The 26344-nt window shown below is 39.2% G+C and overlaps 1 protein-coding gene across 4 annotated transcripts; it reads right to left on the bottom strand.

The window, feature by feature from the left end:
• Positions 1 to 41: 41 nt before the first annotated feature.
• Positions 42 to 24046, bottom strand: thyn1 (thymocyte nuclear protein 1). Of its 4 annotated transcripts, none has more exons than XM_039764152.1 (8): positions 23977 to 24046; positions 18974 to 19029; positions 18665 to 18873; positions 16001 to 16069; positions 14505 to 14597; positions 10308 to 10403; positions 6760 to 6910; positions 42 to 348 (listed from the first exon to the last, which is right to left on the bottom strand). In XM_039764152.1, exons 1-8 carry the CDS (start codon positions 24006 to 24008, stop codon positions 239 to 241), a joined length of 816 nt encoding a protein of 271 aa, XP_039620086.1. In that variant the 5' UTR covers positions 24009 to 24046; the 3' UTR covers positions 42 to 238. The 4 variants fall into 4 exon arrangements, with proteins under 4 accessions (XP_039620086.1, XP_039620087.1, XP_039620088.1 ...); XM_039764153.1 differs by lacking the exon at positions 23977 to 24046 and adding an exon at positions 23658 to 23743; XM_039764154.1 differs by lacking the exon at positions 23977 to 24046 and adding an exon at positions 23618 to 23741.
• Positions 24047 to 26344: the final 2298 nt, after the last annotated feature.

Below are 26344 nucleotides of genomic sequence, written 5' to 3'. Positions count from 1 at the left end.
GAGCTGGTTCAATACCACATTCACCGACTCTCTGCTCCAACTGTAGAAAATAAACAACACCATTTACTTTTTAATTTGTAAAACATTTTGGATAAACGTATAAGATACACAAGTGCAAAGGCTTCCATGCTAAAAGACCGGAAGCCCCTCTTCTCCCAACAGCCATGTCATTTTGAGCAGAGATCACTGCTGTCTGCCAGGCTACTGTCAAGCTGTGCACAGATGTTCCTGTCCTCTACTATACCATTGCAGATCCAATGAGAACTTCTGTATTTTCTGATGTAGTAATCCAAACGCAGCAGAGGGTGAACCAGATCATATTCAGGAGTACAGGGAAAACGTTGGGTTCTTGTAAGCCAAAAAAAAACAAAAAATCAGATTGGATCTTTATCTTCCAGGTTCAGCACAAAGTTAAATTCCTCTGGAAATAACACAGGAAAAAAGTTAAATTAGTTAAAAAAAAATAATAAAACAAACCACATACATACAGTTTTTAAAATGACTCACACTTTATATCCAGGTGACAGCAACCGAAATGTTACTTTTTTGAAAAGTTAACTGCACTGGGCAATACAACCACATTTAAATTAGTACATGATCTATCATTTATAAATATAACTAGCCAACCTGCGGCGTCCCATACGGCGCATAATCAGGCCGTTTTTTTTAATGATTTTTAAGCACAGGGAGAAAATTAACATTTGAAAAATTGGTAATGTAATAAATCAGCAAGAAAAGCAACATTGTAACAATGCACGGAACAAACCAACACACAATCGTCTGTGCGGCGCTCAGGCACGGAGGGTGGAACGGGAAGAGAGGAGAAGGACATCCACCTCGCTCCCTCCGTCATGCTAGTCTGCTGATTTCTCGTCCAGTATGGACCGCCCGCTCATGTGCCCACCTCCAACTCGTCACTGGAGTCGTTGTCGTCTTTACACAGTCCAGATGCACCTGTGACTCACGTAGACTTTTCATTGCTCTGTGCGGTTTTGGCTTACTTTCTATATATAATCCACAAAGACGCCCGACCACGGGGGGGTGTGTGTACAAAGTGCAGGAGCATCTAGGAAGACGCATGTTTGTCGTGGATGCGAATTGCTGTATGTAGCGTGTAAAACAGTTTGCTATGCTCGTGCGATGTAACCGGAAACTCGGTTTTTTAAGACTGCTTACTTCATTGTGTATACGACTGTAGGTGAATGAAAAGATACAACTCTGGAGAGGGTAACATACAATACAGCGTTGTACACGCGGCACACAGCGATTCACATCTGCGACAAATGTGAATCTTCTTAGATGGTGCTGTCGCGTCCACCCACGCTCTCGAAGCACACACACTGCGTGGTCATGTGCCCGCTCGCAAGAGCAACTAACAGAGACTCGCCCACCAACTGTAAGACAATGGAATACCCCTCGCAAACTGTTCTACACAACGCATACAACGATTCACATCTGCGACAAACAAAGTGTTTTACACACTGCAGTCAGTGATTCACAGCTGCAACATGATTTTTCTTCGATGGGTCTAAGACCATGGGGAAACCCCTCGGAAACTGTTTCACACGCTGCATACAACGATTCATATACGCGATAAACATGCCTCTTCTTAGATAGTCCTGCTGCGTCGTGTGGTGCCTCTGTGTGAACCAGTCGGCCACAGAGAAGTTCAGCTGCTGAGAGAGCGTCTCGACTGTTGCAGGGCCTGCATTGGTGAAGCAGGTGAGACGGTAATGAAACAGAGGCACAGGTAGCGAGGTGGGTGTGTACAAAGTGCAGGAGCATCTAAGAAGACGCATGTTTGTCGCGGATGGGAATTGCTGTATGTAGCGTGTAAAACACTTTTCTATGCTGCACGCGGTCGTGTGTTGTAACCGAAAACTTGTTTTTTAAAGACTGGTCACTTCATTGTGTTTTAACCTCAGTTGTAAAGGAATGTTTTAAGGATCCCATGGGATACCCCTCGCAAACAGTTTTACACGCTGCATATGGCGATTCACCTCCACGAGAAACATGCCTCTATGAACAGTCAACGTGTGGGAGGAGGGTGTGTACAAAGGGTAGGGACGAAAACAGTGGGAGCGTACGAGTCACACTTAGTGGGAATTCCACGGTTTGCAGCCCGAATGGGGTTCAACGGCTTACCCACGCTCGATCTCATGCATAATTATTTATTGAATGGTATGGTGTGAGAATACAACAGTAAGTGAATGAAAAGATGGAACTCTGGAGAGGGCAAAGTACATGACAATAGTGGTCCCGCGGCATAACAGACGCCGCATAATTATTTATTGATGGTTGAACACTTCTGGAAAGACACAGGGACACCCCTCGCAAACTGTTGTAGGCTACACGCTGCATACAGCGATTCTGTGACAAACTGTTTTACACACTGCATACAGCGAATCACATCTGCGACATGATTTTTCCTAGATGGTCCTGTCGCGTCCACCCTCGCACTCGAAGCATACACACTGCCTGCTCATGTGCCCGCTCGCAAGAGAAACTCACAGAGAGCCGCCCACCAGCTGCCTGTGTGTGTGCCTCTGTCTGTCTCTGGCGCGGCTTTCTCTTGCGCTGCCTCTGTGTGAACTGGTCAGGCACAGAGAAGGTCAGCTGCTGACAGAGCGTCTCGACTGTTGCAGGGCCTGCATTGGTGAAATAGTTGAGACGGTAATGAAACAGAGGCACAGGGCTTATTGGTTTTTAAAGACTGATTCCTTCATTGTGCTTTAACCTCAGTTTTAAATGATTGTTTTAAGGATCCCATGGGATACCCCTCGCAAACCGTTTCACACGCTGCATATGGTGATTCACCTCCACGAGAAACATGCCTCTATGAACAGTCAACGTAGCTCGGAGGTACATGACATTAACCTGACCTGCACTGCATGTGGCCTCTACGACAGATGAACATAAATGACGCCATTTTTCTGTGTCGTCGCGTCCAAGTTGGTGGGCGTGGCCCTGCGAGTTGTCGTCGTATCCAATGGTCTTGGAGTTGGTGGGCGTGGCTCCTTCCTGCGTGCGCCATAGGTGTCTCACTTGTCGGCGGCTTAGTGAATCCATGGCCCTTCCGGCGTGCTTTCCATGGTCGTCTTGAATTAGTGAATTATATATATAGATGAGGACAACAGAAATGCAGATAAATACCTCCATAAAATGAGATATTGTATAAAGTGGTAGCATAGTAAATACGGTTCTCTAAATCAGGGGTGTCGAACTCTAGCCCTGGAGGGCTGCAGTGGCAACAGGTTTTCATTCTAACCCTTTTCGTAATAAATTACCAATTTTCACTGCTAATTAACTTCTTTTCTTTAGCCCTGTTTTTAAGGCTTCAGTCCCCTGAATTGATTCTTTTCCTCACTAACTGACAGCCAAACAGGTATGAGACATGAAACGAGCTAACAGATGACCAATTAAACTGGGGATTCAAACTCCAACCAGTTTCTTAATGAAATGCTGATTCTTGCTGTTAATTAAACCCATCATTTAATTCCATAGCTTGTTGCTGCTTTCATTCTGCCACAGCAGACATTTCCAGAACTGTTGATTTTCTGTTTTACTGAGACTTTCATCTTTCTTTATTTTCAGATATCGTGTGATGGGCACAGGTTAGCTGGTCATGTGATGGCTTGTTTTGTGTTTAATTATTGTTTGGCTGCTAATTAAGGAAAAAGGAACAACTAAGGGGTCTGAGTCATGTCAATTAAAACAAAGGCAAAAGAAGTTAATTAGCAGCAAAAACTGATCACTAACTAAGGAGGTGGTTAGAATGAAAACCTGCACCCACTGCGGCCCTCCAGGACCGGAGTTCGACACCCCTGCTCTTAATCCACTGGTGACTTGTCAGAACTTCTTACATATCTAAGCCTGTGGAATGTTTTATTTATATCCTAATATTACATGCAAGATTCTTCTGTATAGTCCATAATTTGTGTGTCATCTTTGATCAGCTTCTTACTTTTCAATCACACATTAGCTCAGTAATACACACAGATTTTTTTTTATAATCTTTCCTCAGTGTGAAGGATACTGAAACACTCATTCATGCTTTCATCACTACCTGTCTGGACTGTTGCAATGCACTGTTTTATGGCCTCCCGACTAAATATATCAATAGATGACAGTATGTTCAGAATTCTGCTGCTCGTCTACTTACACACACTAAAACATCTGCTCACATCACTCCTGTCCTTTATGATTTGCATTGGTTACCAAGCTTTTCAAGAATCAAATAAAAAAAATATTTCTTCTCACCTTTAAAACCCCTCATGGTTTAGCCTCTCATTACCTATCTAAGCTGCTGCTTCTTTACACTCCTGCTCGTGTGTTAAGATCATCAGACGCTAACTTACTAACTGTACCTAAATACAGGTTAGTAACGATCAGTGTGATAGCCCCTAAAATTTGGAATGCTCTTCCTCTTTGCCTTTGTGAAGAAAAATCTATTATTCATTTCAAAATCCTGTAAAAAAACACATCTCTTCATTGAGTATTATTTATTTTCTTGTATGTAATTTCTATTGTCTTGTTAATGTGTTTATTGAATTGTAAAGTGCCCTTGAGTGTATGAAAGGCGCTAAATAAATAAAACATTATTATTATTATTATTATTATTCATAACTCTCTTCTTATCTCACTACAGAACATATTAGAACATTAGAACACTCCAGACGAGAACAGGTCATTCAGCCCAACAAAGCTCGCCAGTCCTATCCACTTATTTCTCTCTATTATAAAAAAAAATCCTGGAGAGAAACAGTAGGGTGACGAGACATGATCTTCACGTAAGATCACGGAAGACACTTAAGACCCGCGAGACTAAAGAGATTGGCCACGGAGCGTATTGCGGGGACCTTAAACGTGAGACTTTGTGACATGAGATTGACCCAAGACCGTCTTGGGGGGACGTAGAACATGGGATTCTTGCAAGACACGCCCTACTTACAACCAAATAAAAGTACGGGCAGCCAGCAACACACTCAGTTGTGTTTTCGCTTTGAGCACACACAGATCCAGGGCTCTCAGCGCATATAAAGCGTATAAGGACAATATTTTATAAATGAAACATAGACGACTAAACGAAGAAGAAAGCAGACAAAAAAGGAGACAAAAAAGAAAAAGAATAATCTAGGTGCAAATTCAGAAAATAAGGAAAGTAATTATCAGCCCTTTACAAGTGGAATTGAAAAATAAAAAGCACATCCAATCCGGACATTGGCGCTATACACAGGCAGAGCAGGTTAGAGATTATGAAAATAGTGGAATTCGAAAGGCTCAAAAAAAAAAATTGGCGCAATACACATGTGGAGAAAGTTAAAGAACATGAAAGTAGGAAAATTTGAAAGTAAAAAAAAAAAAAAAAGTAAAGATCGCAGTAGCGCAAACAAACAGAAATTATACTTGAAAAAGGTAAACACCACAGACCAGGTGTCATTGATAAAAAAAGCAGGATAAAGTGAGGTCAGAAATAAAAGACAGAGTAGAAAACAAAGTAAAACGTCATAAAGAGGTTAAAAAACAAGGGGCCAAACACATGTAGAGCAGGTTAGAGAAAATGAAAAGTGGCATTCAGAAGACTCTAAAAAAACAAAACAGGCGCGAAACACATGCAGAGCAAGATACAGAATGTGAAAGCAGAAAAAAACGACAGTGTCAAAACAAAGATAGTAAACATCGCATTAGTGCAAAAAAAGAGAAATTATTACTCAGAGAAATAACAAAAAGGCGGATAGAGATTGAATATATAGACATAGGTAAATACTGTAAGGCTTTGAAGTTTAAGTCAAGAGAATTTCAAAAACGGGGTTTACCTCACATGCATTTATTGGTTACTTTGCAAAAAAAAAAATTATTAACTGCTGATAATGAAGTCGATTGTTTTGTCTGTGCTGAAATTCCAAACAGAGAAAGCTATCCTGAATTATGGTCCAAAGTAATTAAACACATGTCTCACTGACCTCATTAAAAAGATTCAGCATATTAGGACTCGAAAGATTCCAAATATTGTTTTTACAGAAGTTCTGAAATAAAAGTGAAACTAATGAAATAGCAACAATTCAAAGAAAAAAAAATCTTACAAGTGGGTATCCAGAAAAACAAAAATGGGAGTTTTCCAAGAAAACATCAAGTCGAGTTTTGAAAGTCCCTAAAGTCTTACTGTCCACCGCACTACTTGTTCTCTTATACCAAGTGTCTATCGTTCTTTGTGTAAAGAAAAACCTCCTAATGTTTGTGCGAAATTTACCAACTGTGTCCCCGTGTTCTTAATGAACATATGGATCACTTATGGCAGAAAAAAAAAACTAAAAACAGAAAATTTCAAGCAGCTCTATTTGGTAGGTGCTTTGGAGTTTATGGCAATATGAAGAATACAGTATATCTATATTGGAAAAATCGTCATTATACAAGTAACCTATGATGACACTGTCACCGATGCAACCGTTCCTAGTCATTGTTATGAATTCTGTGCATTATACAGAGTAGAATGTAATAACTGCAAAGGAAAAAAATGCAAAATGACACCAACTGAGTAAAAACATCGACGACAAAAACAGTTTTTTAGTGGTTTCTTTTCTTTTGATGAACACACGGTCATTCTGCTTCCTTATGTGGCTCCAAGTTGATTAGAATGAAGGTTTGTAAATAGCAGAATCATTTAAAAAGAGACAAAAATACTACAGAAGCAAAAGGAAAAAAAAAAAAGGTACAAGGAGAAAACTCCAGATCATATCAGATATTTAAAAGCACACTGACCTTCAGTGAGAGGCTGGACGGAGAGCCGGGCCCTAGTGAACAGTGCCATGTTTTTGAGGGCTCCACCACTTGATTTGTGCTCCAAGTGATACTGCTTCAGCTCAGTCAAGCTAATAAATCGTTTGGTCATCCTTACAAACTGCACATCTACCTAAAAAGAGACAACAAAATACTACTTTTACTCTGTAGCAGAGTATAGCGATATACTTTGTGAATAGGCGAGGATAAAAACCTGAGCATTTAGGTTATATTGCACTGTGCCTTTGCAGTTGTTAGCAAGGTGAGTGTGCTACCATCGAACTTAAAGTGATATTAAACAAAAGCAGGAATGAATCGCTTTAACAATACAGATGAGTGTAAGTCGTTTAGGAAGCAGCCACAGAAAAACAAATTCAAATGATCATGTGCTACTAGTGTAAAACATTATGCAATTAGAAAAGTCATGCCCCTGAGAAGCTTCTGGGTTTTCTGTTAAATGAATAAAATAATGTGCTAAAACATTAACACTATACAGGGCTTCCAAGTTTAACATGCTTTCTTATACCAACATTTTTACATATAACATTTTTTCGGCATTCTGCCATCACAGACTAGCATCTTGAATGACTGTCACCAGTCCGTGGCAAAATTACTTGGATAACATGCTCAGGTGTCAAGAAAGAGAACATAATTTATAAATCAACTGGGAATAACTATATTAATAAAAGGTACAGGTTTTATTCCTTGTTTTGTAAAAGGTTGCAAGTATTCCTCAACTGACAGTCAGCCTTGTCAGGCTAACATGGTATATATACACTACTTGATCTCAATATTTATTTAGGACAGATGGGAGATGGTGGCTCAAGACATTGTAATTCATACAGTCTTTAGGAAGAGGGGTCAACCTTAACACATAAAACGTGGCACATAAAAATCAATTCTGCTCATACATTTGACCTTATAAGCCTATACTTTGCATTTTAGCAATGAAAAAAAAGTGTATTGTCAAAATGCTAATTATATCTCAGTAATACCTTTCTGCAGGCTCTCACTACATACATGTACAGGGTTACCAGCCTTTCATACTTTCCAGGTGCCTCATATGCCAGTTAGATCAGAATGAACACTGCAGAGGTTGTTGGGCTTGAATCCGTTTCATCTTGTTTCCCAAATAGCACTTGGATACAACACAGTGCTTTGCACTTGAAAGGTCACCCACTCATTATCAAGTTCAACTTCAGTGCAAAAATCAGAGGTCAGCAGTAAAAAAATGTTCTTTCTGCACGGCCGCAATAATGAAGATGGAGGTCAGCACAAACGGTTTTCAGAATTGGCCATTTCAAAGAACACAGATGAAGCCAATTTTTGAACTTTTAGAAGATAATAGCATTTCAAGTAAAATACTCATCATTCACACCTACAAAGAAAAAAACCTAAACCAGTGATGGCGAACCATTTAGAAACCAAGTGCCCAAACTGCAATCCAAAACCCACTTATTTATCGCAAAGTGCCAACATGGCAATTTAACCTGAATACCACCTAAAACTGAACATCAGCATAACCAAGGAGCTGGTGGTGGATTTTAGGAGGCCCAGGCCCCTCATGGACCCCGTGATCATCAGAGGTGACTGTGCGCAGAAGGTACAGACCTATAAATACCTGGGAGTGCAGCTGGATGATAAATTGGACTGAACTGCCAATACTGATGCTCTGTCTGTCTATCTATCTACTGAGCTTTTAGTTTAGAAAAGCAACTCATACATTAACATCTTTTGTCTTAAAAGAAAAACATAATAGAGTTTTCAATGATACAAACAACTTTTTGTTGAAAGGTAAAAGTTTGCATTCGGTATGCTTTTGAACAATTAATGTGCTTTTTGCTGTTGTATGCATGCTGATAATTTGTCTAACCTTGGCTCAAACTTTGTAAGTTTGAGAGCAACACATGCAGCACTCAGGTCATCTGTTAATAAAGTATCTATCTATCTATCTATCTAGTCTGTTTCTGGTGTCAAATTTGATGCGATTCAAAGCTGAAAACAGCTGCGCACAAGCATAAGATGTTCCAAACAAAGTAAGGAAAGCAATCTCAAGTGCCTTGATTGACTTAAGATTATTTGGCAGAGAATTCCACACTTTAAGGATTTCATTTTCATAACTAACTGTGCTGTCCTTTGTCATCCCTTCGATCCTCTCAAGTGTTTCACGCAGGTCTTCCCTATTAAGCTCCTCCCCCAAAGCTTCCATTATATATTACGGGGTCGTGGATCAGGTGTGGCGATTAACAACTCCCGGCAATAATTACAGATGCGGACGACTCCTCACCTGTGCGCTTAAGCGAGGACTGCCCGCATCACAAAGCTCCCGGAAAACGCTCTGGCCACTCTACCATAACCCCCTTTAAGCCGCGAGTGCGGCAATTATCTGTTAAAACTGGCCTTTTTAATTTTGAGCTGTGGACCCGCTATACCACATCCCCTCCAACCCCACCACGAGAATCACAGGCTCAAAAGGCTGCAGTCCGTGCCGCACCCTCAAGCAGCATGTGTGCCGCCCGCCTTACCCCAGACAGGAGAGAAAGGAAGCGCTCCCATTGGGCTGCTGGGCAGAGGGGCGGGTGATGTGAGAAACGTCCTCCGGCACGCGTGAAGAGGGGGAGCGGTGAGGGGAGCAGCCCGGCCCCGCATTCCTCTGGCTTTATAGTAACTAACTCTGTGCTCAGGCGACGGCGCGCGTGCCCACTGGGAGGGCTCTGAGTTCCCCCTTTTGGCACGCATGCCATAGGTTCGCCACCACTGACCTAAACCATTTCTTTAATAACCTGAGGCAGCAGCAGGGTGTAACCCACCCTTCATCCCATGGTCTCCGAAAAACTTTCCTTACGTGAAAATTTGAATACTTAAAGGAACATAAAATTCTTAGTTATAGACAGATTTACTTTGTGCACAAATCTATATCAAACGTCACTGCTACCAGACAGCCTGCGGGTCGGAGTGGTGGCTCTGAAGCTAAGGATCTGTGCTGGTATCCCGAAGGTTGCCAGTTTGAATCTCCGTCACTGCCAAAAGAGATCCTACTCTGCTGGGCCCTTGAACAAGGCCCTTAACCTGCAATTGCTCCAGGGGCGCTGTACAATGGCTGACCCTGCGCTCTGACCCCAAGGGGTATGCGAAAACTAACAAATTCCTAATACAAGAAATTGTATAAAGCGAAATAAAGAACAAAAAAAAAAATCCTGCTCTGCATCCCTCTCAGAACATCCAGTAGGCTTCCTGGAAGCATGGTGGTCTGCAAAGTGCACTGCTGAGAATCTATGGCAATGCTTTTTACACTCTCTCTTAAAATTGTCTCCTCAATTTACTGGACACATCACAATTAAGGTCTCTCTGTTCATTAATAAATTAGCAATATAACCAGTCATCTGCACAACCTTAACAAAGTGCTCCTAATATTATTAGTGTTTTTATTTGCATTCTAAATTGCAACCAAAATAGGTTTTGGGGACATACTTGAAGTGGTTTGATCCTACCATTACAGAAATATAAGTAGAAGAAACCAGCATAGTTACCATATACCACTTGGGATTGTCTTGTTTGCTGGATGGGTCATAATGAGGGTCCTTCTTATCAAACTGTGTATGATCTACATAAGCCTCTTTGACAACCTGACAAAACAATAGTAAACACCAAGGAAAAAAGACGTATTGAAAATATAGCCTTCATAAAATTATTTTTTCTAACAAAACTAACATATAAAATCATAAAATACTGTTGATTAACCAACATTTGGTTTAAGACACACATATTTAACGAGAACTCTTACTTGGACCACCTAACGAGATTCGTACAGGTTAAATTAAGAATATATATTCAATTACACGTTAGAAATACTGAGGGCTATAGAGTTGATTTAGACATGTTCACTTTTTTTTTATTTTTATTAAAATTATTGACATTATTTTGCCTACATCAAAGAACACTCAATACCAGAGACTGACAGGCAAATACTGGATTTCAGACATTTTTGCACATTTATTAAAAGTAGAAAAACCTGAAAAATCACAATAACAAAAGCATTCTGAACCTTTTGTCAGTACTTTGTTGACTTAAATATGGCAGCAACCACAGCCCAGAGTCTTCTTGGGTATGGCGTAAGAAGCTTTGCAAACCCGTGTTGGGAATTTTCTCCCAATGTTGTTCTGCAGTCTCTTACAAGCTCTGTCAGGTTGGATTGACACCATCATCGGACAGCTATTGTTAGATCTCTGCCGAGGTCTGTGATTGGGTTGGGCTCTGGTGGAGTCACTCAAGGACATTTCCAGAACTGTCCCTAAGCCACTCCTAGGTTGCCTTTGTTTTACCCTATTGGAAGGTGAACATTCAGCCCAGTCTGACATCTAGAGCATTTTGAAGCATGTCCTCATCCTTGCATAGTCTCCTAGTCCCTGCTTCTGAAAAGCAACCCTACAACATGAGGCTGCCACCACCATGCTTCACTGTTGGTATGGTATTGCACTGGTGAGGAGTAGTGCCGACTTTCCTCCTGTCATAATATTTAGAACTGAGGCCATACAGTTCAATCTTGGTTTCAACAGACCAGAAAATCTGGTTTCTCATAATCTGGAGGTGTCTTTTTGAAAACTCCAAGTGAGCTTTCATGTGACACCTGGCCACTCTGCCATATAGTCAGATTAGTGGAGTGTTGCAATTGTGGTTGACCATCGAAAGTTTCTCAAGTTTCTCTCATTTCCACTCAAGTTCTCTGGAACTCGGAGAGACTGACAATCAGGGTCTTGTTCACTTTTCTTACCATGGCCTTTCTCCTCCGATTGCTCAGTTTGGTGTGGCAGCCAGCTCTTGGAAGAGTGATAGCTGTTCCAAACTTCATCTGTTTTATAACTATGAAGGCCATTGTGCTGGTGGGAACCTTCACAGCTGCAAAATCCTGTCTCCAAGCTCTTCAGGCAATTCCTTCAACCTCATGGCTTGTTTTCTTATCTGATACACATTGTCCAATGTTGGGACCTTACATAGACCCATATGTGCCTTTCCATGTCATGTCCAATCAGTTGAATTGGACACAGGTGGACTCTAAACAAGACATAGAAATATCAGTAATGATCAATAGAATGAGATTCCCATCCATCCATCCATTATCCAACCCGCTCTATCCTAATTACAGGGTCACGGGGGTCTGCTGGAGCCAATCCCAGCCAACACAGGGCGCAAGGCTGGAAACAATCCTTGGGCAGGGTGCCAGCCCATCGCAGGGCGCACACACACACATCCACACACCAAGCACACACTACGGACAATTTAGGATGGCCAATGCACCTAACCTGCATGTCTTTGAACTGTGGGAGGAAACCCACGCAGATACAGGGAGAACATGCAAACTCCACGCATGGAGGACCTGGGAAGCAAACCCAGGTCTCCTTACTGCGAGGCAGCAGTGCTACCCACTGCGCGACATATATCAGGTGTCAATACTAAAGGTTTGAATACTTGTATCAAGTTGATATTTCACTTTGTATTTTAATAAAGTTTCCAGAAATTTCCAAAATCCTCTTTTCGCTTTGTCATTTTGCAGTATGGAGTGTGTCTTCATGTGGGAAAAAAATAATTTAAATGATTTTAGCACAAGGCTGTAACAAAGTAATGTTAAAAAAGCAAAGAAGTCTAAATACTTGTGGTATAAAATACTCTACAGTTCACCCCACTATTTTATTTCTTTTATTTTGCTTTCAACCTCTGTTCCAGTTCCGGCTGTATTTAAAAGTTCAGCAGGAGTGAACACAGTATCAATTAAAGCACTTACAGCTTTGTGTGTTGTTGCTTGAAAAATATGTATAAATAAATGTAGCAAACTCCCTCTTAAAATAACATCTCTTCATAAAGCTTCTTGGTACTGCTGGGACTTTCTGTCCCACTGCTTAACCCCTGGATGTGTACAGGTGCACTGACCAAATCAACCATAAACAACTGCGGTTTGCTAGACTGATAATTTAAATGGCCATGGAATTAAAAGTGGTACTAAGCTTCTTAAGCTTCACTCTGAAATTTTGTTCCCTATAGGTTGGCAATTTCATATTTTACTGTTAATCACTCCTTTGTATTTTTGGTCTCTTCTGGATAAAGATTTTTGCATACTAATATTGATGACATTCTCCCTAGTAAATTAACAAAAGATGCAAAGCCTCTCAGTTCTCCAACTGCCATAAAGTAGGGCATGATGTTCTTGTCTCTGGCACAACCAGAACTGAACACACATGTAGTATGTTTAAATAACTATGGGCAATACCACCAGGCTTTTTCTGCACCAAGATTCTTACAGCACCCCTTTACTTTGTGTGACAGGCACAATAAAACAAACAAACAAACAAACATCACACTCTACAATCTTATTTGCTTTCTCTTTGACTCGCTGTATTCTTGGATTATCAAATCCCTGATACGCAGGTTACAGTTGGTCCAGAATGCTGCCGCTCGCTTTCTGGTTGGGGCAAGAAAGTATGACTCTGTTTCTCCAATATTAGCTTCTTTACATTGGCTGCCTGTCGGTTTTCAAATTGATTTTAAAATCTTGTTGCTAGTTTTTAAATCTTTACATGAGCTTACTCCTGCCTATTTAATCAAATTGTGTGTTTTACACCGGCCATCCAGAGTGCTTAGATCTTCTGGTCAGTTGTCTCTTCTTGTCCCTCGTACTAAGTGTAAAACCAAGGGGGACAGACAGGGCTTTTATAGCTGCTCCCCCTTGCCTGTGGAACTCTTTACCTCATTACATAAAGGAGTCATCTACAATTGAACTGTTCAAAACGAGATTAAAGACTCATTTCTATTCACCTGCATTCCATGATCTTCAATAATACCGATGGTTTCCTCATTGTGATTATGTAACATTACTCCTATGTATTATTTATTTTATTTATGTTCATTTATTTTATTTCGATTTATGTTATTCATGTTAATGGTATGTTTTTCTTTTATTCGATTATTGTAAAGCACTTTGGCCACAGCATTCCTACGTTGTTTTAAATGTGCTATATAAATAAATTGACATTGACAGGTCAGTTTGTGTACACAGACAGAATCAAATTCAAGTCAATATACATTGCATTCGGGGTTCTATCATGCCTATCAGCAGGAGTTTAAAGTCAACAGGCATCTCTGATTGAAAGAGGAACTCTTTTTAACTTTGTTTGCAAACTAAAAGGCTGTTCTTTATCATTGGGTAGAATAAAATCCATTTAACTGATGACCACAGCAGTTATCCAGCTAGACACTTACACTTGAATAGGCCATCCCTAAAAGTGGTGTGTGAATACAAAATTGCTTAAAAAAAAAAAGAGAGAGCAATGTTGAATTGTACAGGATGGTCCAGATGTAATTATGCAGATCCTGATCATCTGGATGACTTTGATTTATGAGGGGACGATTCCACTTCGATGTGAAGACGATTCTTCATGTCGTCAGTTCGCACACCTCTTGATGGTCCGGGATTTTTTGGGTAATTTTCTATGTAATAAACTTAATAAGTTATAGCGTAATAAAAACTGCATAATTAGATCTGGACCACCCTATAGACATTCAACATATTCAGGTCAATTGAATCATAAAATTTTAATACAGCACAGAAACACTAATGTGTTCACTGTTTAAAATGACCCATCACATTAAAGTATATCAGTAACAAAAACAAATGCTTGCTTCTAGCAATATTCAAATATGCTCCAACTTTGTTTTGTGAAATATAAAAGCCTTACCTTAATAATTCCAGCAATTCCTGGCACTTTACAGTTGCTGTGATAAAAGAAAGCCAACTGCCCAACCTTCATGTCCTTCATGTAGTTGCGTGCCTGCATAGCAATCAGAAATTATTCTCAACATAAATTGGGTGCAAATTTTAAAGTCAACACTTTCATCAGCACTTTCACTTTGCTATTATACTATTATGTGTCTTTAAAATGCCTAAATAGTCTGCATTACTATTATGATGTACTAGTGTACCCAATTTGCTTTCACATGAAAAGTGTTTACAGTTATATTCTTGAAGTAAACCACTTGAGCACATTTCATAACTGTTAAACATCATTACAAAGCAAAGGTAACCAATGGGAAAAAATGAAGCAAAACAGTGCCTTACGTTTAATGAACAGTTCTAATCTAAAATACTACCCAACTAGTCTGTTACAGCAGTTATACACATAACCAGCACATTTTATAGAGAAACCTTTTCCATTATGGGAATAGAAGCCAAACCATATCCCAGCAGAACTGAGCAAAAGACAAGAACCAAGCTATGGACAGGACACCAGTCTAAATAGGTTTAGCCACAAACACACAAATGTATTCCCCACTATCATTCCATTTAATATGGCATACGCATATTTATGATGTATAAGGTAATCTCTGAGAAGAACAGACAATGTACAGGTATAAACTAAACACACAAACTGGCTGGAAATTAAGCATGATGAGCAATCAAACCCAGGTTTATGGAGCTGTGAAACAGTAGTACTTGGATGATGTGCCATCCAGCCACATAATTTAATGCACCTTAATGCAGGGATCACCATCTCCAGTCCTGGAGGACCGCTGTGGCTGCAGGTTTTATTCTAACCCTTTTTTTAATGAGTGCCCTGTTTGTTCTGCAATTTAATTGATTTGCTTTCTTAAGATTTGTTCCTCTTAATTGCTTCATTTCTTTCCTTAAATGGCATCCAAACAGACATGAAATGTGAAGTGAGGGAGCCAACAGAAGACCAACTTAATCAGGACCTCAAACTCTAACAAATTGCTTAATGAAGTGCCGAGTTTTGTCATTAATTAAACCCCTTCTTTAATTCCGTGGCTTGTTGCTGCTCTCATTGTGCAACAGCAGACATTTCCAAAATTGTTGATTTCTCTTTTCTAAGAACACTGTTCAAATGTTTTGGGGACCTGAGCAGATCGACATTCCCAAGACCATCTTTCTTTATTTTCAGATATTGTGTGATGGACACCAGTTGTTTTGGCTCATTTTGTGTCTCATTATTGTCTGGTTGCTAATTAAGGAAAAAGAAACAATTAAGGGGTCTGAGTCTTCAAGAGCAAGTCAGTTATAATTCAAAAGAAGTTAATCAGCAGCAAAAACAGGTCACTCATTAAGAAAAGAGTTAGAATGAAAACCTGCAGCCACGGTGGTCCTCCAGGACTGGAGTTGGTGACCTCTGCCTTAAAGGATGCTGACAAACTTATTTTACTATCCTGTTCAACCTACCTGGTAATTGCGCACTCCATCCCAGCATCCTGTTTGTTCAGGTTGTGCTTTTAAGTCTTCTATTCCAAACTACAAGTGTGAAAAATGAATTTTTATAGTTACAAAATGAATGCAACAATACCATCTAGTGGAAGCTGCTAGAAAGCAAGGTCACAACTTGGTAGAGTACTTGAAATTCAGTCAGTCAGTCATTGTCCAACCCGCTATATCCTTCAAAAAACACAACAATCCACAGAAGGAAACATCTGTCAAAGATTACATGAAGGCTTTGGTTTTGCAGGATACCATTTTCTTTATTGTCATCTTTCAGATTTAATGTTACATCCATAGTTCTATTTACATTTTGTGCTCCAAAAAAATAAAAATGATGTTTGTTAGAGTTGCACTGATACAAATTCTGAACTGATCTTGCTCAACCATTTTCCTGTGTCATATCTGCTAACTCCATTGCTTCTTTCTTCTGCATTTTGCTTAGAAACGTATTTCTGTATAAGCCGATGACTTTATCAAGCATTTACTTTTTATATGAGTTAAACAGAACATTTTTTCTTAAAAAATTGTGATTTTTTTCCAATGACCATAATTTCAGGAGCAAACCAAATAAAAATAACAAACATTAAACTTTTTTTTTTAATTCCGTAATTATTACAATGGAAACATGACATACTATGGCCGCGAAATTTCAGAATGAGTTTTAATTTTGGACTGTCTTGAGTGAATGTATTAATATTCTCAAATAACAGTCCAGCCAGCAAAAGAATAGCAGGATGAAATGCACACAATGCGCTTCAGCTTTGACAGAGAAACTGTATTTTCCTGGTGGTGCCCTCTTCAAAGACTAATTAAAATATTTTACCTTGCCCCAGACAAACTGAAGAAGTATATACTGCTATTTTGTTGTCACTGTAACTGTCACACAGCCAACATTTAACCCAGTAAACTGTACAGTGTTCAAAAAGCAGTTGTGCTTTTGCAGAGTATGCTTAATGTAACTTCACATACACTGTGTGCACAATTATTAGGCAAGTGAGTATTTTGACCATATCATCATTTTTAATGCGTATATTCCAACTCCAAGCTGTATTAACTTGAATGCTTATTGGATTTAAGCACGTCAGGTGATGTGTATTTGTGTAATGAGGGAGGGTGTGGCCTAAGGAGATCAACACCCTATATCAAGGTGTGCAGAATTATTAGGCAGCTAGTTTTCCTCGGGCAAAATGGGCCAAAAAAGAGATTTAACTGACTCTGAAAAGTCAAAAATTGTAAAAAGTCTTTCAGAGGGATGCAGCACTTTTGGAATTGCTAAGATATTGGTGTGTGATCACAGAACCATCAAACATTTTGTTGCAAATAGTCAACAGGGTCGCAAGAAACGTGTTGAGAACAAAAGATGCAAATTAGCTGCCAAAGATTTGAGAAGAATCAAGCGTGAAGCTACCAGGAACCCATTATCCTCCAGTACTTTCATATTCCAGAGCTGCAACCTACCTGGAGTGCCCAGAAGTACAAGGTGTTCAGTGCTCAAAGACATGGCCAAGGTAAGGAGGGCTGAAACCCAACCACCACTGAACAAGAAACATAAGTTGAAACGTCAAAACTGGGCCAAGAAATATCTGAAGACAGATTTTTTCAAAGGTTTTATGGACCGATGAGATGAGAGTGACTCTTGATGGACCAGATGGATGGACCTGTGGATCAGTAATGGGCACAGAGCTCCACTCCAACGTGGAGGTGGGGTACTGGTATGAGCTGGTATTTTTAAAGATGAGCTAGTTGGACCTTTTGCATTGAAGATGAACTCAAAATCAACTCCCAAACCTACTGCCAGTTTTTGAAGACACTTTCTTCAAACAGTGATACAGGAAAAAGACCATGATTTTTATGCAGGCCAATGCTCCATCACTTGCATCGAAGTTCTCCATTGCGTGGCCAGCCAGTAAAAGCCTTAAAGATGAAGGAATAATGACATGGCCCCCCTTCCTCATCTGACCTAAACCCTATCGAGAACTTGTGGGCACTTCTTAAACGTTAGATTTATGGGGGAGAAAAACAATACACCTCTCTGAAGAGTGTCTGGGAGGCTGTAGTCACTGCTCCACAAAAAGCTGATCGTCAACAGATCAAGAAACTGACAGACTCCATGAATGGAAAGGCTTATGACTGTTATTGGAAAGAAGGGTGGCTATATTGGTCATTGATTGATTGATTGATTTTTTTTGAAATGTCAGAGATGTTTATTTGTAAATTTTGAGGTGTTTGTTTATTATTCTCACTATAACAGATGAAAATAAACAAGTGAGATGGGAAAATTTTCATTTTTCCTTTAGTTGCATAATAAATCTGCACACTAATAGTTGCCTAATAATTGTGCGCACATATGTATTCCCCTGATGATGTTCACACTCACATTTCCGTTGTGAAACATTCAGGTTTCAGGTTTATTAACATTTTGGATTGACTGATAGCACTGTGTTTGTTCCATATTAAAATTAATCCTCAAAAATACAACTTGCCTAATAATTGTGCACACAGTGTATACTGTACTTGACTCCAGACCTGATGGCATTCGTTTTATAGAATTGTCTGCTGATGGCACTATGATACCCGACTTATCCTTAGTGTAAGCTTCTGGTGATACAGAAAAATACTGCAAGACCTCACCTTAACATCAACTCCATTTTCTATGCGGCTTTCTGGCTCAGATTTCATAAGCCAATATGTGAAAAGCTCCTTTTGTCCTTTTTCTCCAGCATCCTTCTGTTCCAAAGAGCACTTGACCTCTGACGTCTTATTCCCTGAACACGCTTGAATGGACATCTTTTTCAGCCCAACAGTTTTCTTACGTAACTTGGCAGGAGACTCATTTTGTTCTGAATACAAGAAACAGTACAAAGAAGACTTTAAATGCATGTAACATCCTCAAGGAAAGTTCTCAACTGATATGAACAGCAGTGAGCACAGGAAACTTACCAGACAGCTGAGATGATGTCCTTTTCTTTTTTTTTGGTGGCATTGTCTGAAGAAATCTAAAAATATTAAAGTCATAATGTAAAAAACTATGAGACTACCATTGATCAATATATTTCTACATCATTTCTAAGATTCAAAGCAGCAAACAGAAGCAGTTCACACCCCCGTCAACTGTGCAAGCATTGAGTTAAGAACAGAAGATACAGGGCGACACAGAAAAACGGGAACTTTTGAAATGCATAGTGTGGCAGCCATGTATAGTTGGCAGCATTGCGGAACAGGGACCTTGAGCTGTAAACAATCTTGCCACTTGGTAATTTAGTAATCAATTGCAAGGCAATCAATGGCAGCTGTGCGAGAATTGTTCGGTAACAGTGTCATCTCAAGATTCGGTGACATTCCCTGCCCCTCAAGATCACCGGATTTGTCTGTTTGTGATGTTTTCTTGTTGGGCTACCTTAAGAGTCGGTCTACACGACTCGGCCAAGGACACTGAATGAATTGAAACAAAGAATTCAAGACGAAACTTGTGGTATCCCAACTGGGATGTTGCAGCGATCAATGGGGAACCTCAACAGCAGATTGGAAGAATGCATACGTACAGGAGGACGCCATCTACAGGACGGAATTTTCAGACATTGATAATTTGAATTACTGTCTCTTAAAAGGCAAATTGTAGTGGTAAAATTTTCTTGTTGGATTTCTTCTTTTTTTATTGGGTTTTTCAAAAGTTCCCATTTTTCTGTGTCACCCTGTATTACTAATTGTATTTAACAATCTTTATAGAATATATTTTATATAAGAGTTCCTGGATAAACCTACTTTGATAGCTTTAGCAAAAAGACAAGGGTTTGTATGTCACAAATAAAAATTAAGATGGTTCACTAATAAAACACCCAAAGAAAAATAAATTGGCTGAAAAGGAAACTAACAGCCTGTGATGGGCTGGCTCCCTGCCCGGGGTTTGTTTCCTGCCTTGTGCCCTGTGTTGGCTGGGATTGGCTCTAGCAGACCCCCGTGACCCTGTAGTTAGGATATAGCGGGTTGGATAATGGATGGAAACTAACAGGCTGTCAGATTTTTTTTTTTTAAATAATTAAATAATAATAACATTATCAATACGACAAACAAGAGTGCATATAACTTCATACAAACCAGCTTCAACAAATTGAGCTGTGACACTGTATGTACGCACAGCCTTCATGTTTACTCCTACTGATTTACTGGAAAAATGATTTCAAATTTATCGTAAAGTGGTTGAACATATATGGTTCTCACCAGACCATCTTATTTAGTGATTAAAAAAAAGGTAGCAATTATAATAATTACATTAATAAAAATGCATTTGTTTTTATTTTTCACTGGAGGCAAAAAAGTAGCATAACATCAATTTCCTTAAATGAGACATCTATACTATTATTTTTTTTTATGTTATCAGGTAAATAAGATGAAAATTTTGTAACTATTGGACTTAAAGTAAATGGTGTAATGTTTCAGGGCTATTTCTCACATGTATCATTAATGTTATTTTACCATTTAAAACTACAGTATGTGCTAAAACTCTTTATGGGTGTAAATTTTGTAAAACAATTGTGTATGAGGTTTCCTTAACTTTATTAGTTGCACGATATTTAGTAGGCAACATTCACAGTCTGTTCTATTCAACTTAACTATTAAAATAAATATTACAAAAACCTTTTATTGACAATATACTATTACCCATTATTACATTTATAGTTCAAAACACCCATTGCCTGCAGTATAATATTTGCATTACTGAATGAGTTTACGTATGCTTTAATAAACAAGAAACCTGGTTTCAAAAATGCCATGTATACCCTTATTGCTGTTAGAGAAACCGGGATATTGGTCTCTGAGAAACCAGGTTAACACGCATAGATGTCTCAGTGAGTAACCCAGTTATGTGGCCATGTGAACCCTTAACTAAGTTGTGGTTAAGAATTTCATAGTCTGCGCATGTCTATTGCACTCTTTTTGCCTGCACAAGTCTTTGCTTTGCACAAGCATCCAGTAGCTACATGTAGGAAACAGTGGAAGCGTCCACCTGGGCCAAATGATTGGGCGATCACATTATTCCTTCCCCTGTTTAAATTAATCTGTCTGAATATTTCAGAAATTACCAATTTGATGTTGATGTGCTGAAAGTACAGTGCTAAGCTTAGCAGCACAATCTCAGGAGACACATATCCCATGCTTGTTTTCAGTTTCACAGTGGTTGTTGATGATGTTTAATAATTTTTTGAACATTTTATGACATTTGAATGTTTTGCCAAGGGAGAACTCCAAAAGTGGACTTGTGCGTGTAAATGGGTTTTATGAAATCAGGTTTCTGCTAGGTTACTTGCCTTAATTAAGTTTTGTTTGTTCATGTAAACACACTGATTGTCTCTGTAGTCATTGCCATCCTTTAAGAGTCAGTACCCCTATAGAGTAAACCTTGGTAACAGTGGAGTACTGATCACGTTGTAACAAACACTGTAATTGTATAATTTTATCATTAATGTTAATTAGTTGTCCAACTCAAATGATACCTTAATTAACCTAGTTTTTAAAGAACAAGGTTTGATTTTTAAATCTTACATTTATTTTGTTTTAGATTGTGTACTTGTGTGAGGAGAAAATACATTTGCATTTAACAGATCCTATAAGTAATGCTTGTTTTTGAAAACTGACCTGCTTTATTGGAATCTTCCCAACATCAGTCTTATACATGTGCAAAAATGATATGCCAAATAATTCTTGAAAAATTAAATTGGCAAGTATATGCACCCCATTCCAAAACCATGTGCATTAGTATGAAGTTGTCAAATCACTTGCAGCTATAGCAGCCTCCACTTTTCTGAACAGCTTTCCACAAGATTTTAAAGTGTGTCTTTGGGAATTTGTGTCCATTCAGCTAAAAGAGCATTTGTGAAGTCAGGTACTAATGTTGAATAAGACCTGGCTCACAATGGGCATTCCGATTCATCAAAAAGGTGTTCAATAGGGTTTTGTGTCTTCATGGACCTATAATTCTGCACAGGGCACTGTCAAGATAGAACAGAAAAAGGCTTTACCCAAACTGTGGAGGCCACAAAGGTGAAAGTGCACAATTGCCTAAAATGTCTTTGTCTTTAACATACCCTTCACTAGATCAAAAGATTAGGGTCCAAACCCTGGGAAACAGCTCCACACCATTTTTCCTAATCCACCAAACTTTAAAGCAGGTATAATGTAGTTCAAAAGGTAGCATTCTCCTGGCACCCTCCAAACCCAGAGTCCTTAATCAGACTGTCAGATTGTGAAGCATGATTAATCACTCCAGAGGATATATCTCCTCTTGTCCAGACTCCAATGGTGGTGTGCTATACATTCTACCATCCAATGCTTGGTATTGTGCATAGTGATCTTAGACTTACATGTAGATGCTCAATCATTGGAACCCAATTCATGATGGTCTAGACACACAGTATTTGTGTTGATATTGCTTCCAGAAGCAGTTTGGAATACTGTTGTAAATGCAAAAGAGGGTTGGTGATTTTTACACACTAGGTGGCCCAGCTCTGTGAGTATGAGTGGCCTAACACTTCATAGCTGAGATATTGTTGCTCCTTGATGCTTCCACTTCACAACAGTAGCACTTATAGCTGACTAGTGCAGCTCTAACAACGCAGAAATTTAATGTACTAACTTCATCCTATGACAATGCCATGTTTAAAGTTGATTGAGATTGCATGGCTATGTACTTAAATTTTGTGCACCTCTTGATAATAGGTGCTGCGGTGTGCTGGTGCCCTGCCCGGGGTTTGTTTCCTGCCTTGCGCCCTGTGTTGGCTGGGATTGGCTCCAGCAGATCCCTGTGACCCTGTAGATAGATAGATACTTTATTAATCCCAAGGGGAAATTCACACATTTGTAGTTGGGATATAGCGGGTTGGATAATGGATGGATGGATGGATGATAACAGGTGTGACTGAAATACCTGAACTCAATAACTGGGTCTCCACATACTTTTGGTTATATAGCATGCTTTCCTTTTTCTTTAAATAATGTTATATACCTTTCATTTTACATATAATATTGGGGCATCACGATCATTGTCGCCTTTTAAAAACTTTTTCAAGGATTAAAAGTGTTAATGTTGATTATAAAGAAACTGGTTTTCATAGTGCGTTAATTAAAACCAAAATATTAATAAAAGCGTAATTCGATTGTGATCTGGAGAGAAAAAGAAATATCAGTGTTAGGCTCCAAAAAAACCTTGGGACCATTCATTTAAGAAATTTTGCCTTCTCCTACGCCTCCGGTGCTTCCGATGAAATCCCTTATCGAACAGGGAGGGGCCCACAGTGGCATCAAAAAGCAGAGAAGCACTATTGTTCATGTGGGTGGATACTGATTTGAGTTGGAGGCATGCTTGCTGGGAAAGGCTCCAGCTTTCTCGCGAAGTTGTGTACAAGCGAGTTTGGATAACAGACGGAATGAAAGAATGACATTCAGATACAAATCCTACAGTAATCATTACGTTCTAGGCTAGTGAAATACCAGCGACTCATGTTTTAAATTCCCTAACAGACACAATCCAAACCACAACCTTGCCAAAAATTATTCAAAAACCTTATGCTCTGTGCCTCAGTTACTCACCTACGGTTTTCACTGTGCGGTTCAGAGCTTCCGTACTCACCAGCTTAGTGTACAGAAAACACGCGCCACCTCAACTCCCGACAGCCTCTTTGCAGCACGGCGCCTGTCCCCAGTAAGTGAGTGTAATTTTGTTAACCAATCACGATCCCAGAAGTTTGGCGGACCGGCCTTATTTTCAGCCACGTGACAAAAACAACACCTGCATGTGCAAGACTTCATTAAAAATATCAACGAAGACTTGAAACTGCAAGATGGAGCGGAATTGCTTACTTAGGATACATTTTCAAATCATTTTTCAGGAAAAAAGAAATTGGTTAGACAATTTCTTGTTAGGTATATACAGTATGCTCTTTACTTACCGTTCAAGGGCAGAAGTGACGTAATAAGACATGACCCGCCCTCTTTACTCTCGAGTTCACGCCTATTTTTATGCAAATACAACTAAATTAGTATTCAAAAATAACAGGTATTCAAACTTGCTATATCCGTTTAGCGACAAATTCAAAATAATAGTTTTAGGTACGTGCGGTTATTTGGTAGCTCTGATAGATCCGTTACATGATAGGTGAGTCCATATTATCATCTGCTTTTCCAGCCTTAAAAAGTTAATTGAAGAATTCATCTAAGAAAAGGGGGCCGGCGCAGTGGTAGCGCTGCTGCCTCGCAGTTAGGAGATCCGGGTTCGCTTCCCGGGTCCTCCCTGCGTTGAGTTTGCATGTTGTCTGCGTGGATTTCCTACCACAGTCCAAAGACATGCAGGTTAGGTGGATTGGCGATTCTAAATTGGCCCTAGTGTGTGCTGGGTGTGTTTGTGTGTGTCCTGCGGTGGGTTGGCACCCTGCCCAGGATTGGTTCCTGCCTTGTGCCCTGTGTTGGCTGGGATTGGCTCCAGCAGACCCCCGTGACCCTGTGTTTGGTTTCAGCGGGTTAGAAAATGGATGGATGGATCTAAGAAAAGGAGGGTCTTGTACAGCAATAAAAGTAAATGCATATTTTATAAGCAGAATCAATAAAGAACGCCTTGCATCTGAAAGAAGATACATTAAAACAGGATAAGGAATTTTAAAACAGTTGTCAATAAATATAGTATTTGGGGAAATATGAACTTTCATGGATTTCAAAAATATCAAAGGAATGGCAAAGAAGCGGACAGGCTTTTGATACAACGGGCCATTTGTTGTTGTTGGAAGAAAAACAGCAGCTGACAGAACAGAACGTAATAATAAGAAGTTCTGAAAGTAAAGAGAAATCAACTGAGGGCACACTTATAGCCTTTGCTATGCAGTCAAAAGCAGATCGCTCCTAAACTCTTGAAAGAGGGCACAGAGGATATTTATAATAATATAATAATATATTTTACTGAGAGCTGAGAACTTCCTTTTGACTCCGTAAACTGGACTTTTCGAGTTATTGTCCACTGAACCTATTATTATTATTATTATTATTATTATTATTATTATTATTGTTGCTATGTTGTTGTGCAGGATGACACTCTTTTTGAGAGTAAAGGTCCCCTTGGAAGTTAATTTATCCCTGGGGACAAATAAAGACTATCTATCTATCTATCTATCTATCTATCTATCTATCTATCTATCTAATCTAATCTAATCTAATCTAATCTAATCTGAAGCAGTGCCGACAACACATTATTGAGAATTCTTAAGGCAAATTAATATTCTGTGTTTTTAAGTTTTTATGAATGCATGAGAAATTAAGTTATTTGTATTCACGTTTAAAGTATTGTTGATGCTTATGATAACGTCAGCGTGTATTTTTTACAAGTGAAATTTAACTGTGACATTGGACTTCAAAACCCAAGGACCATGACCAAGTCACTTCACTTCCCTGGGCTCCAATTGGAAAAATAAAATAAATTTAATCAAGTGTATCTCTCAAATGTTGCAAGTCATCTTAGATAAAGGTGTCAGTCAAATGTTAAGTAATAATAATAATCAATGTTCAAGTTCAAATGTATTAATATGTATGAGCACATATTGCAGTAAACCTTTCGCTTGAATGTGTCTCACGGACTAGTGACGCTAGTCGGACGTTAAGAGTTAGTACTAATACAACACCTGCAGTGAAAACATCACCACATATTGAATGCAACGTCTGGGAAAAGAGCCAAGAAACACTGAAAAGGAAGACCATATGACTGACTCAAGAGCAAAAACGGTCTGATGTGCCTCTAAAATCAGCAGAATGTTATTAACTAACAAAGGCCAAACTACGAACATACGTGCCTCAAAAATGTTAAAATATTGCCACAATTTTTAACAAATGTAATATTAATTAAAAGAAGATCTTCTCACTTTCAACAGTAAATCACATAGTCTTCATAATAAAGCCTAGCAGTTTAATTCTTCACATAAGATTTAGACATTTTTCACCTCACTTAAGATTTTTTTTTTTCTTTTGCTATGATCGAGAAGAGATTTTTTCTCTACAGAAAAGTAGCTTCCACCCTGGGAAATTTGCTTTGGGTTCTGGTACTTTTTTTTGGCGCTCACCCACAGCACCACCCCATAACACAACTCAGCCGAACCCTGCACAGAGCAGCAGGGAACAGAACAGCACCAATCCCATTAAAAACCCAGAAGGGCAGTGCCTTACTGAAGAGAAGCTGTTACTAGAGGAGGAGCAGAGGAATTACACTGGTCAAAAAAGATTTTTTCACGCAACAACTCAGGGGTGTTTCAAAAGTTTTGTTTTTGTTAATGCTGATTT

This window comes from Polypterus senegalus, chromosome 9 (genome assembly GCF_016835505.1).
Source record: "Polypterus senegalus isolate Bchr_013 chromosome 9, ASM1683550v1, whole genome shotgun sequence".
NCBI lineage: Eukaryota > Metazoa > Chordata > Cladistia > Polypteriformes > Polypteridae > Polypterus > Polypterus senegalus.
This window is presented reverse-complemented; position numbering and strand designations above follow the sequence as displayed.

What these genes read in the sequence shown, in the direction of transcription:
- thyn1 (XM_039764152.1), bottom strand. Translation starts at nt 24,008, where the DNA reads ATGTCTTATTACGTCACTTCTGCCCTTGAACG. An exon ending in GAATTGCTGGAATTATTAAG is followed by an intron (nt 10,404 to 14,504) that starts GTAAGGCTTTTA and finishes TTGTTTTGTCAG; the next exon opens with GTTGTCAAAGAGGCTTATGT. An exon ending in ACAATCCCAAGTGGTATATG is followed by an intron (nt 6,911 to 10,307) that starts GTAACTATGCTG and finishes GTCTCTTTTTAG; the next exon opens with GTAGATGTGCAGTTTGTAAG.